At 46.4% G+C, this 14,115-nt stretch overlaps 1 protein-coding gene across 1 annotated transcript in view; it reads left to right on the plus strand.

Annotated features, from left to right (window-relative positions):
- Positions 1–1,958: 1,958 nt before the first annotated feature.
- Positions 1,959–14,115, plus strand: part of LOC142591495 (uncharacterized) — a 73,284-nt gene continuing 61,127 nt past the window's right edge. The window contains exons 1-5 of the mRNA XM_075703823.1: positions 1,959–2,035; positions 8,449–8,529; positions 10,174–10,188; positions 10,936–10,965; positions 12,565–12,612. Of these exons, the coding sequence (XP_075559938.1) occupies positions 2,032–2,035; positions 8,449–8,529; positions 10,174–10,188; positions 10,936–10,965; positions 12,565–12,612 (178 nt within the window). The 5' untranslated portion in view covers positions 1,959–2,031. The remainder of the gene's footprint in view (positions 2,036–8,448; positions 8,530–10,173; positions 10,189–10,935; positions 10,966–12,564; positions 12,613–14,115) is intronic.

The following is a 14,115-nucleotide window of genomic DNA, read 5'->3' on the forward strand; positions in this document are numbered from 1 at the left end:
TCGCGGCGACCGCGCGCAGTGGCGTTCACTGTACGTATTCGGTAAAGCGACAGCGTCTGTAAACGATTGTGTGCTTTCAGTTTGCCCAAGATTATTATTTAGACAATAAGAAACTTCTCTCGTTTCGAACGTACTTACAGAAATGTCCGGGAGAGCTCGCGCGTGGTGTTTTCAGTGAGCGCTGACAGCAAAACCTGTGAGGAGCGCGCCACGTGATCCCTCATACTACGCCAGCGAGGCGCTTCCGATAGATGGCGACTCCGTAACTCCTCGCCGCCAATTTCCACTGGGTTGTGCAGGAAACGGACTCGATAGGATTTCCACCAATGGTGCAAGTGCAGTCGGTTAAAAGTTTTGTCTTCTTGTGTTTGCCACTTCGCAAAATTGTCAATGTTCGGGACTTTGCAGCGTTTGTTTCTAATCCTCGCTCTTTTAGATACCTATGGAGGTAATCCAATTGACGTTGCTAACCAATCTTGGTACTTGCGGTCAGGATAATGTCATCAGCAAATACCATCGTAGTGACAGAGAGCCCCCCACTACTAAATGATACTGCAGGCTGTTGTGCCCCGAAGAACTCATCGAAGACCAAGTTGAACAATAGTGGGGACAGCGGATCAGCCTGACGGACTCCTCTTGTTGGATGAACCAGCAATGTTGCTCCACCTGGCCAAGCACTGTAGTGGCCAGACAGTATAAATCCGTTATATATTGGCAGAAATCATCTGCCACTCCTTTCCGCGTGAGGTCATTTATTAGGGCACTGTGGGCCACTCTATCGAAGGCCTTCGCGACATCAGCCGAAGCAATGGCAAGAGGCAGTAAACTGCGTCTGGCTTCGCCTATCACTGTCTTCAGCAGGAGTACGTTTTCTGCACACCCATCGGCTGGAATGAATGGTCGCTTCCGGATATCGAGTTCAATTTCAGCTATCAGTCTTTTCACGTAAATCTTGTGCAGGACACGAGTGAGCACAGGCGCCACAGTTGTAGGACGATGTTTTCCTGCAGTGGCGGCCCCGAGCTCTTCGGGGATGAAGATCGTTCTCGCATTGCAGATTACAAGCGGCAAGCGCTTCTGTAGCATGATGAGTTTCAAGAGACACCGAAGGAGAACCATGGGCACCGTTCGGAGTTTCTTGGCTGAGAAGCCGTCCGGACCTGCAGCAGAGCCACAAGGGGGCAGGGCGCTCCTGATGGCTTGAGCCGTTATAGTCCTTGTTGGATCTATCCGCCCCCGGCGTGGAACCACCGGATCTGCCAGCGTGTCCCCTTCAACAGGAGCTTCCATGATACCCTTCTATTATTCTACGAAAGCAGCCGGATTCTCAATGTTGGATCCGCCGGTTTCATCAAGGATATTTCTAATGCACTGCGCGCGGTCTTTCTTATAGAGTCGTTGACACATTGCATATGCTTTTTTCTTCTTGCGTCAGCTTTCATTCACTAGCTCTTGAGGCCTCCTAGGGGGAGGTCTGTTGTCGTCAGACTGGATCTGCCCAGACATTTACCCCAATCCCACGTGCCACATCGGCAAGACACAGCCAGCCACACACTTCCACACATGCTTTGGGACTGTGCACAACAATACCCTGAGACTAACCCCACGACCCTCTCGTCCAGATGGCACGCTGCCCTGCGTAGCTCCAACCTTGACGACCAACTCTGGGCGACCCAGCAAGCCTTCGAGGTGACGAAGAGGCAACACCGCGACGTCCCCGCGTGGGAGGCCTAGGCCCAGACACCAGCTCTTGCTGGTTTCAATAAAGTTTGTTCAGTCAGTCTCCTTCGTTTCATGTATTAGGCTCTAAATGCCTGTTCAAATATCGCATGTTGTTATACGCCGATCACCATTAGTGGGTATAGGTCACAGTTTCGAACTTCCTCGCAATCATCATTGCGGCACTACGGGCGCACGCACTCGAGCACGCGGCTACGAGCCTCTTTGAAAGAAGAAGCGTTCCCTACGACGCCGGCTGATTCTTGAAGTCCCTGGTGTTTTGTTGCAACCGCCAACCTTCGTCATCACACTATGTGTAAGTCAGTTTCATTACTTTAGTCGCTCTCAGGAACGTCGTCTGTTTTCTCTGTCGGCTACTAATATCGCTACTATTATTAGCGACTTATTCTTTACGACACGCCAACGATCTGCCTCGAGCACAGGACTACATTTGGCACCAGGGTGGAAGGAATAGCAGGACATTGGACTCTGTTTTTCCCGAAACAAAACGAAAAAGACGGGACGCACGAACATGTAAGCTGGTATATGACGCGGATTCAGCAACTGCTCTGTGGCCCCTTGTTCCCCTGTAAAAAAGGAGAGTGAAAAGGGCGCAAAGTTTAACTTCCTGACTATGTGTCCTTCTTATATTAGGCACTCAAGTTAGTAATAAAAATCTGAAGTGCGATCTGTTCGGAACCGTTTGCGATTTGCGATTCATATTTGCACATATTGAACATTGAACATATTTGAACGCATTGAACACATTGAACACATTGAACATATTTGCGATTATAAGCTTTCCAGCCAGTTCAGCTCCGAAACTGAAGGAAAAAAAATTCGGTGCAAGTAAATATACCCTCTTCGTCTGGCCACGGGGGCTGCATTTTGATACGGACCTAGAGAGAAAAAAAAGGAAAATGCCCGTGTACATAGAATTGTGTGCGCGTTGAAGAACACCAAGTGGTCGAAATGGTCCTCGATTCTTCCAATACGGCACGACTCATAATCAGAGCATTGCTTTTTTTTTTCTCGCAACACACTATAGTTTATTAGCAATATTAGGCAAAATAATTTCCTTCTCCGCTCACTAAGTTTCACTCACTTGGGGTCATATCTTCTCCTCAAACAATAATCACCCGACGTGGTAGCAGAATGACTATAGCGTAGCGCTGCTGACCTAGAGGTCGCGCATTCGATCCCTGCCGCACTACACCGGAAGCGAAGTGCAGGTGTGCCCTCTATTCGAAGCATGTTGAAAAAAATCCACGCGGTCAAAATTAGTCAAGAGCCCAGCATTACGCCGTATTTTCATTTAGCTCGCGGTTATATATATATATATATATATATATATATATATATATATATATATATATATATATATATATATATATATATATATATCTATACATATATATATACACACACACACAATCGAAAAGAAATGGGGTGAACCGAGGGGCCCGATTTTTATTAGTCATATCATAAGAAGCCAACAGATGATTCCCCACCTGCGGCAAGTTCTTTTCTTCCACTTTCAGTTCCGGGAACACAAGTAATTTTCCCTGGTTGTCCATGGCGTCAGCCTTTGTTAACTTCAGATGATGTGACTAATAAATAAATAAATATATATATATATATATATATATATATATATATATATATAAATATATATATATATATATATATAAACGTAGTCATGCTTTCCCGTGCCCTTATTGTAAGTCAAACCTTGTTTTTCATGCTTTCGTAGGCGCAAATACTTCAAATACAGAAAGAATGTGTGCTTCTCTAAACAGTCTTTTTTTGTCGCCGCGAGGCGGCCTCAAGTCGCAGAAGCTTCTTCCAGACGGCTCGAAACGTGTTCCGTTCATTACTTGGCCTCGAAGCTGTCTGCTTGGCTGTCTACGCAGACTGTCTCCGATGCGGGCCAGAGTTCGAACACACCCAAAGGCGCTGGTGGCGACGCGTTTTCACAGCGGCTGCACGTGCGCTCGCCGAAACACGGCCGGGAGACGCAAGTGCGCGTCTCCCGACCTAGCTCCGACGTCGACAACGAACGCGGGCGCACGTGTGAAATTGAGCAGACGACGTGCAAGCTCGTACTAGTCAGCTCTAAGGTGGTTTAGGTGAACTCCCTAACGACCCGTATACTCAGAATTTAGGTCGCTCATGGTTTATCCGCCTCTGCTGGCATGAATGTAGACATCTGGAATTGTGCGATTGGAATCGTTTTCTAATAAATTACTGGGGAAACGATCGTGAATATGATCGGCGCGATTATGGTCCCCTAGGTGCTGCGCATTACTCTAGAGCATAGAGTTTCGTAGTACTAACTAGAGGGAAACCGGGCGCTGCGATCGTTCAACCATCATGGGAATGATGGGAAGTACAGGCTACGGATTGGTATTTTGTTGGCTGGCGAACTAGTCTACAGGTATTTTTTTTTTTCAGTTTTGATTTCGCTTCAAGCGCCATTGCTATAACCCGCAGTGGGACGGTGCGACGCAAAGCTATCTGCCTTTGTTCTGTTGGTCGAAGTGACGATAGCGTGGGGGATCCGCGGCTGGGTCAGCGGCTGGGCCGATCTTTGTGTCGTGGTGTGGTATCGAAGCTCTGACGAGAAACCGACGGCATCGTAAACGTTGAAAGAACGTGTTTTGACCGTTTTGACCTTGGTTTTTTAAGTGTCTTAGGTTGGCGCTGCAGCGTTACGTACTTTACGAAACTCCAGAAGAGCAAAAGGAAGGCACTACTGTTGCAAGACACAGAGAGTTGTACTTCCAGTGGCTTTACAATCAAACTTTATTGAGGGCCTCATTACGCATTGCTCGTTTATGTGCGCATTGAAAAGTATGTTTTAGAACTTCGAAACACAAACTTACTTGTGGTAGGAAAGGTTGCTGCTTCCTGGCTGTAGTCTGCTGTCGCAAAATGGGCAAGTGAAAAGCCACGCCATAACAGCTGCTGGCGGCTGCTTCATACTCGTAGGAGGCCACAAGCGCCCTAGCGGGTGTGCTTAAAAGGACTTGAAGACGTTCAGCAATTGTGACAGCCGACGCAGCCTTTCGAACGAGCGAGAGAGTTCGCAAGTGCCTGTGGTCAGCGAGAAAAATGTCGCATTCCCAACGAGCAGGTGTTGTAGCAGACGGTACTTGTGGCATTCCTCTCAAACGCACAACACTTTCTCACAGTATAAAATGTTTATTTCCATAAATATTGATGAGTATTTTTACATAAGTACATTGATGGTTGTTATTGCTGTTGTGAAAATAAAGTAATAATTCTTCTCTGGCGCTAAACCGGCAACATAATTGCAGAAGAATGCATACCCTTGTGTGCCCTGGTGGCAAACCGTGCTTCAATCTCAGTCATACAAAGCTTATGTAATTTGTTATGTAATTTGTTATGCATTATATAAGATACTGCAGAGATAAAATTAGATTTTATGCGATAATATTTGAGTATAGCTTCGTTTACGGCGCCGCAAGCAAACGCCGCTAGTCTAAAGATCAAAGTTAATCTGAAGCCTGCACTTCCCATCATTCCCATGCAGGTTGAGCCAACGCTCAGGAGAGCCCTCGTAGATACTAGCGCCACATTTCCCTCTAGGGTTCTTATGTAGAAACTCTATGCCCGAGAGCAAATGTTTTTGGTCTGCGCTCCTTGACAGAAAGGAAAGCACGCAAGATATATGACGAGTATTGTTTGTAGATAAGCCGGAGAGGGATAGATATTGCTTAGTTTTGTGAGATCGCTTCGCACTATATCCCCCTTACACACACAGACATTTTACGTTTTTTATATATATTTTGCACCCTATAACAAAAATATCACTGCTAACCTCGGAACAGTTGGCCAGACGAATCAAGTTGTTTTTTGCGTCAAGCGTCTTCCGAGGCGAGTTCAATTTCCGGACGAAACATACACCTGAAAGCGCTTGTAGCACACCCGATCAAAACACTAGAGCCTCATTTTCTGCCGCTGTGAGGAAGGTGCGTTTTTCCTGCTCATGTAATGGGCTTATGACGGCATTCACAAGCATGTATACGGCAGTCATCATAACATTTCTGGGACGAAGTTGTGACTGGAAGAGAATGTGTGATCGACTTTGTAACATTGTCTACGTCGGTTTTGCCCTTTTCTCTCTATGCGTGTGCATGTGTGTGTTCGAAAACAGCCATGACACGCCGTGGTTTCTTAGTGGCTAAGGTGTTGGGCTGCTGAGTGCGAGGTCGCGGAATCGAATCCCCGTCACGGCGGTCGCATTTTGATCGGGGCGAAATGAGAAAACACCCGTTTACTTACGTTTAGGAGGTGCACGTTAAAGAACCGCAGTTGGTACAAATCATTCCGGGGTCCCTCACTCGCGGTTTTGGCACGCTAAACCGCATATTCTAATCTGAGACAGCGATAGCAGCAGCAGCGCGTTCTAAGCAATGTACAGACAGGAAAAAGAGAAAATGATGGGTCAAGCACTTACTGAGGGCAAAGTATTTCTGGGATAAGAGGAATGACATGCGCACTATAACCCAGACAGCAAAAAAAAAAAAAAATCATTGTGCAGAGAACACCGCCGAAATTTGTCAATGTAAGCGAATAGTCGAAGACACACACAGAGTTCTTGTCTTTATTAAAGTGCGCGTGCAGGAGTACGTATTTGTAAAAGCGAGGATGTTTCGGTAGATTTTCTTCTTTAATGGCGTAATTCCGTTGAACAGAGAACCGTTAGCCAGCAGATCTGTAGCTTCTGTATGGGCGGCCATCGATATGAGCTGACACGTCACTTCTTTCCAGCGATACGAGCGCTGGCGCCGAAGGCGACTGCCATCCTCCTCTCCCGCAGCTGAGCAGGGGGAGAGGGCATAGGAAGAAGAGGGCTGTTCTTGGCAAGCGCTCCAGCAAAGCATCCGAGCCTTCAGACGCCCCAAAATCACGGGCGCGTGCCAGCACGCGCGTAATAGTTGGCGTACGGCGACGAACGCGGCTCGCAACTAGCTCTCGCGAGATCACGCGTTGGCGGTTGATCATTGGCGGTACAGCGTACGACCGCCAGGAAAATGCGTGAAAAAAAAAAACTAAAGGAAGTTATGCCCGGTAAAAGAAATTGGCAGTTTCGCCTTAAGGACGAAGCACTGACAGCGATAGCGAGTTTTAGCGCTGGGCTTGAACTTCCCAGAAGGTGTTGTTCTACGTGGCATGTCGGCGTGACGACGCACGCAAGGTGACTGCTGCCGGACAGAAGGAACAACACCCCGGCGGCTACCGGGCGTCTCAGAACGCTGGCAGAAATGCAGCGCCGCCGGATGCGTTGGAGGCGTCGTCGGTGGTGCACGGTGCACGAGATGACACTGACGGGCAACCGTCGGGGTTAGCGAAACGTTAGGTAACGTTACCCTGACATCTTCCGCTCGAACCGGTGCATACAGGCGGCAGCTCAGCAGGAACGCCACTGTGCCTGTAGGGTTCGTGGGCCCAACGCACCCTACAAGCCCTACACAAACGCACTCGGCGTCTCTGAAAATCCTGTGACTATGTTTGTGCGAGCTGCGCATGCGCTGCAGATGGCGCGGCAGTACGATAGCGGCGGCGGGAATGCGCCTTGAGCGTACGTATGATTGCGATCGCAATAAAAGAACACGACGGGGATAGTGTAGTGAATGCTGTATTTAAGACTTGCTGTATAGCTAAATATTCTGTGTTTGCATAGAACTGGGACTGCTTATTGTGTCATTGGATTGCTACATTAAATGCAAAGCATTTCTTGGCGAACATTTGGCACATTGACAGCATCTATCTATCTATCTATCTATCTATCTATCTATCTATCTGTCTGTCTGTCTGTCTGTCTGTCTGTCTGTCTGTCTGTCTGTCTGTCTGTCTGTCTGTCTGTCTGTCTGTCTGTCTGTCTGTCTGTCTGTCTGTCTGTCTGTCTGTCTATTAGCCGCCTACGTCTTGGTGCTCTCATGGGCGTTTCGTTAGCTTGGTATGTACCAAAATTGGCATAGTAGGACAAGAGTGTGTCACGAACACAAATGATAGGTCATGACATAGGCGTCATGTAGATCATGAAACAGCCGCCTAGGTCTTGATGCTCTCACTGTCGTTTCGTTAACTTGTTAGGCTCCTCCCCCACACTGCCTCGCATAACATCGGTTCCAACAAGGCGTGGGATATGCCGGAAATTTTTTTTATGAGCGGTCTGCTGCGCTTGAGTTGACACATATCTGCAGTGCTTCTGCTTATACTGTGCTCATCACGCAGGCTGTCCATGCGCTGTCTTTATAATTAACATGATTTTTCCCTACCACTTTGTCGAAAGGAACGCAGTTAGGAGACACCTACAAGTAAGAAAAAGGTAATGTTAAACAAGAAACAATATTAACACTTCCATGTAAATCAATTTCTTAGACTATAGTAAGTACCACTCACAAGCCGTACCTTGGTCGTTGTTGGATGACCGTAGGTTATTTTAGTTTTTCATCTTTTACTAGGAGATCGTCTTTTGACCACGGTCCAGGCGGGGCTCAGTTATTGTGTGGCTCATAAGCGCCAATTCGAGTTGTCTATACATGCGGTGTCGGTATGTGTGCGGTAGATAAGAACTCGGCAAACTGCTTCGAAGCATACTTTATTCCGTCTTCCTTACCGAGCGTGTAGTATAAGTGCTCAACCTGCTGTGCGAAAATGAACTCTGAACTCGATATGGCGCTATGATCTTTCCTTCAGCATCGACACCGGCGACTTCACGGCGAGGCTCCTCCGCTGGTGCAGGGGCGGCCAGGAGCTCACAGTCGGGGCGCAGCCACGGTGAGTTTTACTGGAGCCAGAATTATTTATTCCGCTTGGCGTGCGTGGCTAAAGAAATTGAGCGCTAGCCTCCAATTCAGGGCTAAGGGCTGTGTTTTGATCCGACTCGATGCTGCTGGTGAGCTTCCACAGTAGGAAGCGAAGCTGCAGCCGTTGCCGCTGGCCACAGTGTCACGTCCCAGCTCCCTCGCATTGTCCGAAATCGAAAAATATATTACGCTTAAGTTCACTGTGCTCAAAGGGAACCTGCACTCTTGACCGTGGTAATATTTGTTCACACCCCTCGAATTGCTAACAATAGCGTGTCAAGGTAACGCCGGCAGGGCACATGACTTTCGCCGCCTACTCAGGTTCAGTGCGTGTAAAATGTCGAAGAGGCTGAGCACCTCATTTCTATTACTCATCACGAGCTAAAGACCTCGTCGCAACAACAACAAAAAAATATACAGGGTCTTTCAGTCAACACCTAATTTTTTTTTTATTTGCCTTTGGCAGGTAGCACGACTCCAGTCCCTGAGCTCGTCTACTCGAAGAGGAGGGCATTACTTACACGAAAAAATTGAAACGCATAATTCACTAATTACCAAAAATCCACTTATTAACCTTTTAAACTAATTGCATTGTCGCAGATGCCGCAATTTACAAATTCTAGTGGATGAGACAGCAAGGCATATCCACTTCAAAAGAATTTGTCGATGACAACATTTACGAGGGATGCGCCGTCAAACTTGAATAAAAAAATGCACTGTTGTCCCCACTTACTTAACAAAACGTCGTTTTATGCATTGAAGCGCAAAAGTAACTGGAACGCCGATGCATTGTTCCGCAAAGTTTCCGCAAGAATTCTTACCTTGAAGCAGGTGTCATCCTGAGAGTTCGTCCCAAGTGTATACGCCTTGCGAACTCCCCGGCTAGAATTTGTAAGTTACAATACCTGCCACAAGGTAATTAGTCAAAAAGAGAATTACTGAATTTTGGTTCATTAGTCAATTGTGCATTTCCATTTTTTTTTTGCGTGTGCAAGTAATCTCCGCCTCTTCAAGCAGAGCAGCCGATGAACGGGAATTGTGCTGTCTGCCAAAGGCAGTCTTTAAAAATTTTTGGAATGTGTTCGCTGAAACACCCGGTGTATGTAAAATAACCCTTGAAATCGCACCAACTCAGCACAACGTTCCGGCAAGGGTTCAAACGTATAGGCAAGCAGCCATCCCCTCGGCGCGCCACATGACTGGATCACACGGATTCACCGTGCCTGCCCGCCAGCATCCCAGCGTACTACTACCGGCTCTGCAATCTGGGTCCTTCGTTGCGCTTGCGTTGTGGTGCGGCGACAATTGAATGAGGCATCGATCGGCCGTACTCGTAGTTGTGGTCGCCTCGTGGAACTCGCCTGCTCGTGCTGTCCATGAGATGCTCGCGTGCTGTCACAGATCCCGAGAAAGTGACTTGCACTTCTTTACGTAGTAATTTTAACGATGTATAAGCGTAAGCTTCGAATACTTTTGGGCTTGCGCGGTGCCGCCCTTCTTGAAAGCGGGCGGCGAAAGTCCTCGTTATATTTCTGGCTCCGTTACGCTCCCGAACATAGATTCTTCAATTGACTGAAAAAACATGTTTCGAAAATTTATATCGTTGTTCTTGCAGCCTGGAAGGAATACGGTAAGTATAAAAAAAAAATGTTCTACTACCTGCCCATTACCCGCGCGTTGCCTATCACCGAGCTGTCATGCGCAAAGTTCACTCTTAGAAGCACCTATGCGGGGTTTCGTCTGTGAGCTGCGGACTGCCGCAGCCAGCCAAAGAAAATTAGTTATCTCTCTGCGCTATTGAATGTTCCTGCAAGCCAGGTTCTTGCCGTTCTGCGAGGAGAAATACTCGAGATTTGAAGGCGTATCGTATTGTTGGCCATGTGTTCATCAATAGGGAATAAACAGCAGATAACACGAAGGTACACTTCCAGAAAAATGAAAACGACATATATACTACATTAAACAAAGCAACCGTCTACCGTTTATGTCAGTAAATTGGACTGTGGGCTAGTTGTTCCGAGTTCACAGCCAAAAGTCGAGCACGAGAACAAGGCTGCAGAACAAGGCTCGTCTCCTTTCTTATGTTTTGATTTCGAGTTCTTTTTTTCTTTAATTTATTTTAGCTAGAACGTGTTTCTTTAGAAGCATCAATTGCTGGGCTAGTTGGTTAGTGTTTTAAGCCGAAAAGGAACCAGCCAAATCCAAGACGCAAAACCCGAAGGAGGCACACACACACTGTCGCCGGACACGCACTGTCGCCGGACACAGTAACCGCACTTGTAAGTCCGGCAACTGTGTCTGTGCCTCCTTCTTGCCGTGCGTCTTGGATTCCGCATGTTCCTGTTTCTAGTTAACGTTTGTGTTTTGTGACTTTCAGTTACAGATGACGACGAAATTTCCCCTCCAGGTAAGTCCCGTTTCATAGTGTCGTTTCGCGACCATTTTCTTTTTGTGTTGAGGCAGCCAAGCGTTTCTTTAGTTTTTTATCCGACGCACTCCACTATATCATTGCACAGTGACTTACCAAGCCATGGCAAAGGCATCAGTCATGTATAGGCATGGTCGAAACAACGGCCATCAATATGCAGCGACTTATTTCATTTCATTTTCTTACCTTAAGGACCCCGTTCTGTCTATTACATAACGGCTGGTTAACATGTATGCACAAGAAAAGGCAGTTGTTGCAGTGAAATACAAGTTTGAACAGTTTCCAGAAAATTTTAATGAGATGTGATGCTAGCAGCATTGCGGGGTAGGTCGTTCCAGTCTCAGGCAGCCGTGGGGAAAATTTAGGCTTTGAATGTGACAGTTCGTGTGCGAGGACGAGGAACTCGCAGTTGATGGCTAGTGTGCTGTGACATGCGTGAAGATGATGACGTGATGTAAGGTAGTCGGCTTAGCGAGCAGTAAAAGAATTTGTGGTAACTAGGAAATGTGACCATGCGTTCACGAAAAGCTAGACCTGTCAAGCTACGTTCTGCCTTAAGAGTTAAAGGCTGATGTTACATGAATTCGAAGAATGGATTAATGTAGTCGCACGGACCTGAAATGATTCGTGTGCATTAATTATACATCTGTGATGAGGGTTTCAGGTGGCGGCAGCATATTCTAGTTGTGGTCGCACAAAGGATTTGTACGCGAGCAGTTCGACGTGCTGTGGAGCATGACGAAGGTGACGCATTATCAACCATAGGGTCTTGTTCGCTGAGGAAATTACGTTACTCGCATGCGCATTCCAGGAAAGGGTTGGTGACAGGGTTATGTTTAAGTACCTAATTACACGCTAGAACTCGTTGTTCTGCCAAGATCCAAAAATAAGTTTAATATCTTGAGTCGAAACAGAACCTGTATCAGATATTAAGTTGGTAAGAAAGAGTTTTTATTTCTAATGTTTCACGAGAGCACAATAGAGTCGAAGACACAACATACAAACAGTTGCAAGGAACAAATAGTCGCAGGGACACACAAAGGTAAAAACAAAATAGACAAATGGCATGACGAACAGGCCACGGTTCTAGTCACACGAGTAACGTCACACTTCCGGACATATAAGGAAAGGCACTGATCCAGGCACAGGACGATGAGGCTAGCGATGCGCCACGTAGAGGTAGTAAATCTCACGTGACGCAGAGATGACTTCGCTCACAGCCAGCTTTTTAAACAGCCGATGGTAGGATTGTGAGCAAGGTCGGCGCATTAATAAAGGGGCAAATCAGACACCCACTCGTTGGTAGCAATTGCTACAACGGAAACCCATACGGGTTCCTAGAAAGAAAAACCTCGCAATCGACCAAAAATTCGTCCTGGTACGGGACTCGAACCCGGGACAACCAGCGGACCCGGGTTCGAGTGGTCAACCTGGCAGTCAGACCGGCAACGCTATTCGTGTGAGCGAATTAATGAAGCATCAGGTATACATATTAAGCGTAAAATGAACGTAACATTAACTTTAGTTTCCTGTTAGTGATACTAGCATTTGTGCACTGTTTTATTCAATGTTTTCCAGTGGACAAGCTATTGCCGGATTTATTTCACTCCACCATGTCACTAAGAAGTAAGTATGCAATAATCGAACCAACTTTTCAAGGCTGGTAATAATGCGAGAGCATTATATGTCCCACGACGCACAAAATCCAGCATGATCGAGCGATGGTACCAAAAATCCTCATCATCAGGGACGTTATCAGAGTCTTGCATGACGTCAATAGTAATACTAATAACATTAAGCAGTATAACAACGTTAATTCGTAACAATTTCGGGTACTTCATGCAAATTAAGTCGAATTAGAGTGTAGAAAAGTGAATTAAGGTGAAGTAAAATGAATGCAGGTGAATCAAAGTGGATTAAAGCTGGTGCAAACTACAGTAAGGTAGATTAAGCTAGAGTTGTGAAGGATACGTCACATGTTTGAAGGAACGTATTACGGACGTAACCAATTAATTCGAAAAGTAACGCTTTCGCTTTGAAATCACGTAATGACACTTAAGTGACTGTCAGTTTTGGTATGCCCCGGAAAGACAAATAAACCCTATTGGTTTTATGTTTCCCGAAAGTCTAATAGTCATATACCTTGACTACAGTTGCTTTCTTGAATTAACACTCAGCTTGTCCGGCACGCTACGCTGACGCACCCATGCCATTCTACAACTGAAGATACCAGAATAACAGCCTTAGACACGAAAGGCGCTCGAGATGAATGATTATGATAGCTGTGGGACAAAAAAAATACATTTGCAGCGCGCTCATCATCATCCCATTTTGTGTCCACTGCAGGTCGAAGGTCTAACCCTGCGTTTTCCAATTATCCCTGTCCTGCGCCGAAAGAATTCCAACTAGCGCCTGCAAATTTCTTAATTTCATCTATCCACCTAGTCTCCTGCCGTCCTGGACTGCTTTCCCTTGGTACCCATTCTGTAACCCTAATGGTCGAACGGTTATCTAACCTGTGCATTACATGACCTACCCAGCTCCATTTTTTTCTCCCACTGTCAATTAGATTATCGGCTACAGCCGTTTGCTCTCTGATCCAAACCGCTCTCTTTCTGTCTCTTAACGGTATGCGTAGCATTCTTCGTTCCATCGGTCTTTGCGCGGTCCTTAACTGGGTCTTAAGCTTCCTCGTCAATCTCGAAGTCTCTGCCCCATATGTTAGCACCGGTAATATGCACTAATTCTATACCTTCATTTTCAATGATAATGCTAAGCTTCCAGTCAGGAGCTGATAGTGCCTGCCGAATGTGATCCAACCAATTTTTATTATTCTATGAATTTCCTTGTCATGATCAGGGTTCCTTGTGATTACTTGACTTAGGTAAACGTACTCCTTCACAGACACTAGAGGCTGACTGGCGATCTTGAACTCTTGTTCCCTTGCCAATGTATTCATCATTATCTTTGTCTTCTGCATATTAATCTTCAGCCCCACTCTTACACCCTCCCTGTTAAGGTCGTCAATCATTTGTTGTAACTCGTCTGCATTGTTGCTGAATAGAACAATGCCATCGGCAAACCGAAAGTTGTTGAGGTTTTCGCCGTCTGTCCTTGCTCCTAAGCCTT

Source organism: Dermacentor variabilis, chromosome 8 (assembly GCF_050947875.1).
Source record: "Dermacentor variabilis isolate Ectoservices chromosome 8, ASM5094787v1, whole genome shotgun sequence".
NCBI classification, from domain to species: domain Eukaryota; kingdom Metazoa; phylum Arthropoda; class Arachnida; order Ixodida; family Ixodidae; genus Dermacentor; species Dermacentor variabilis.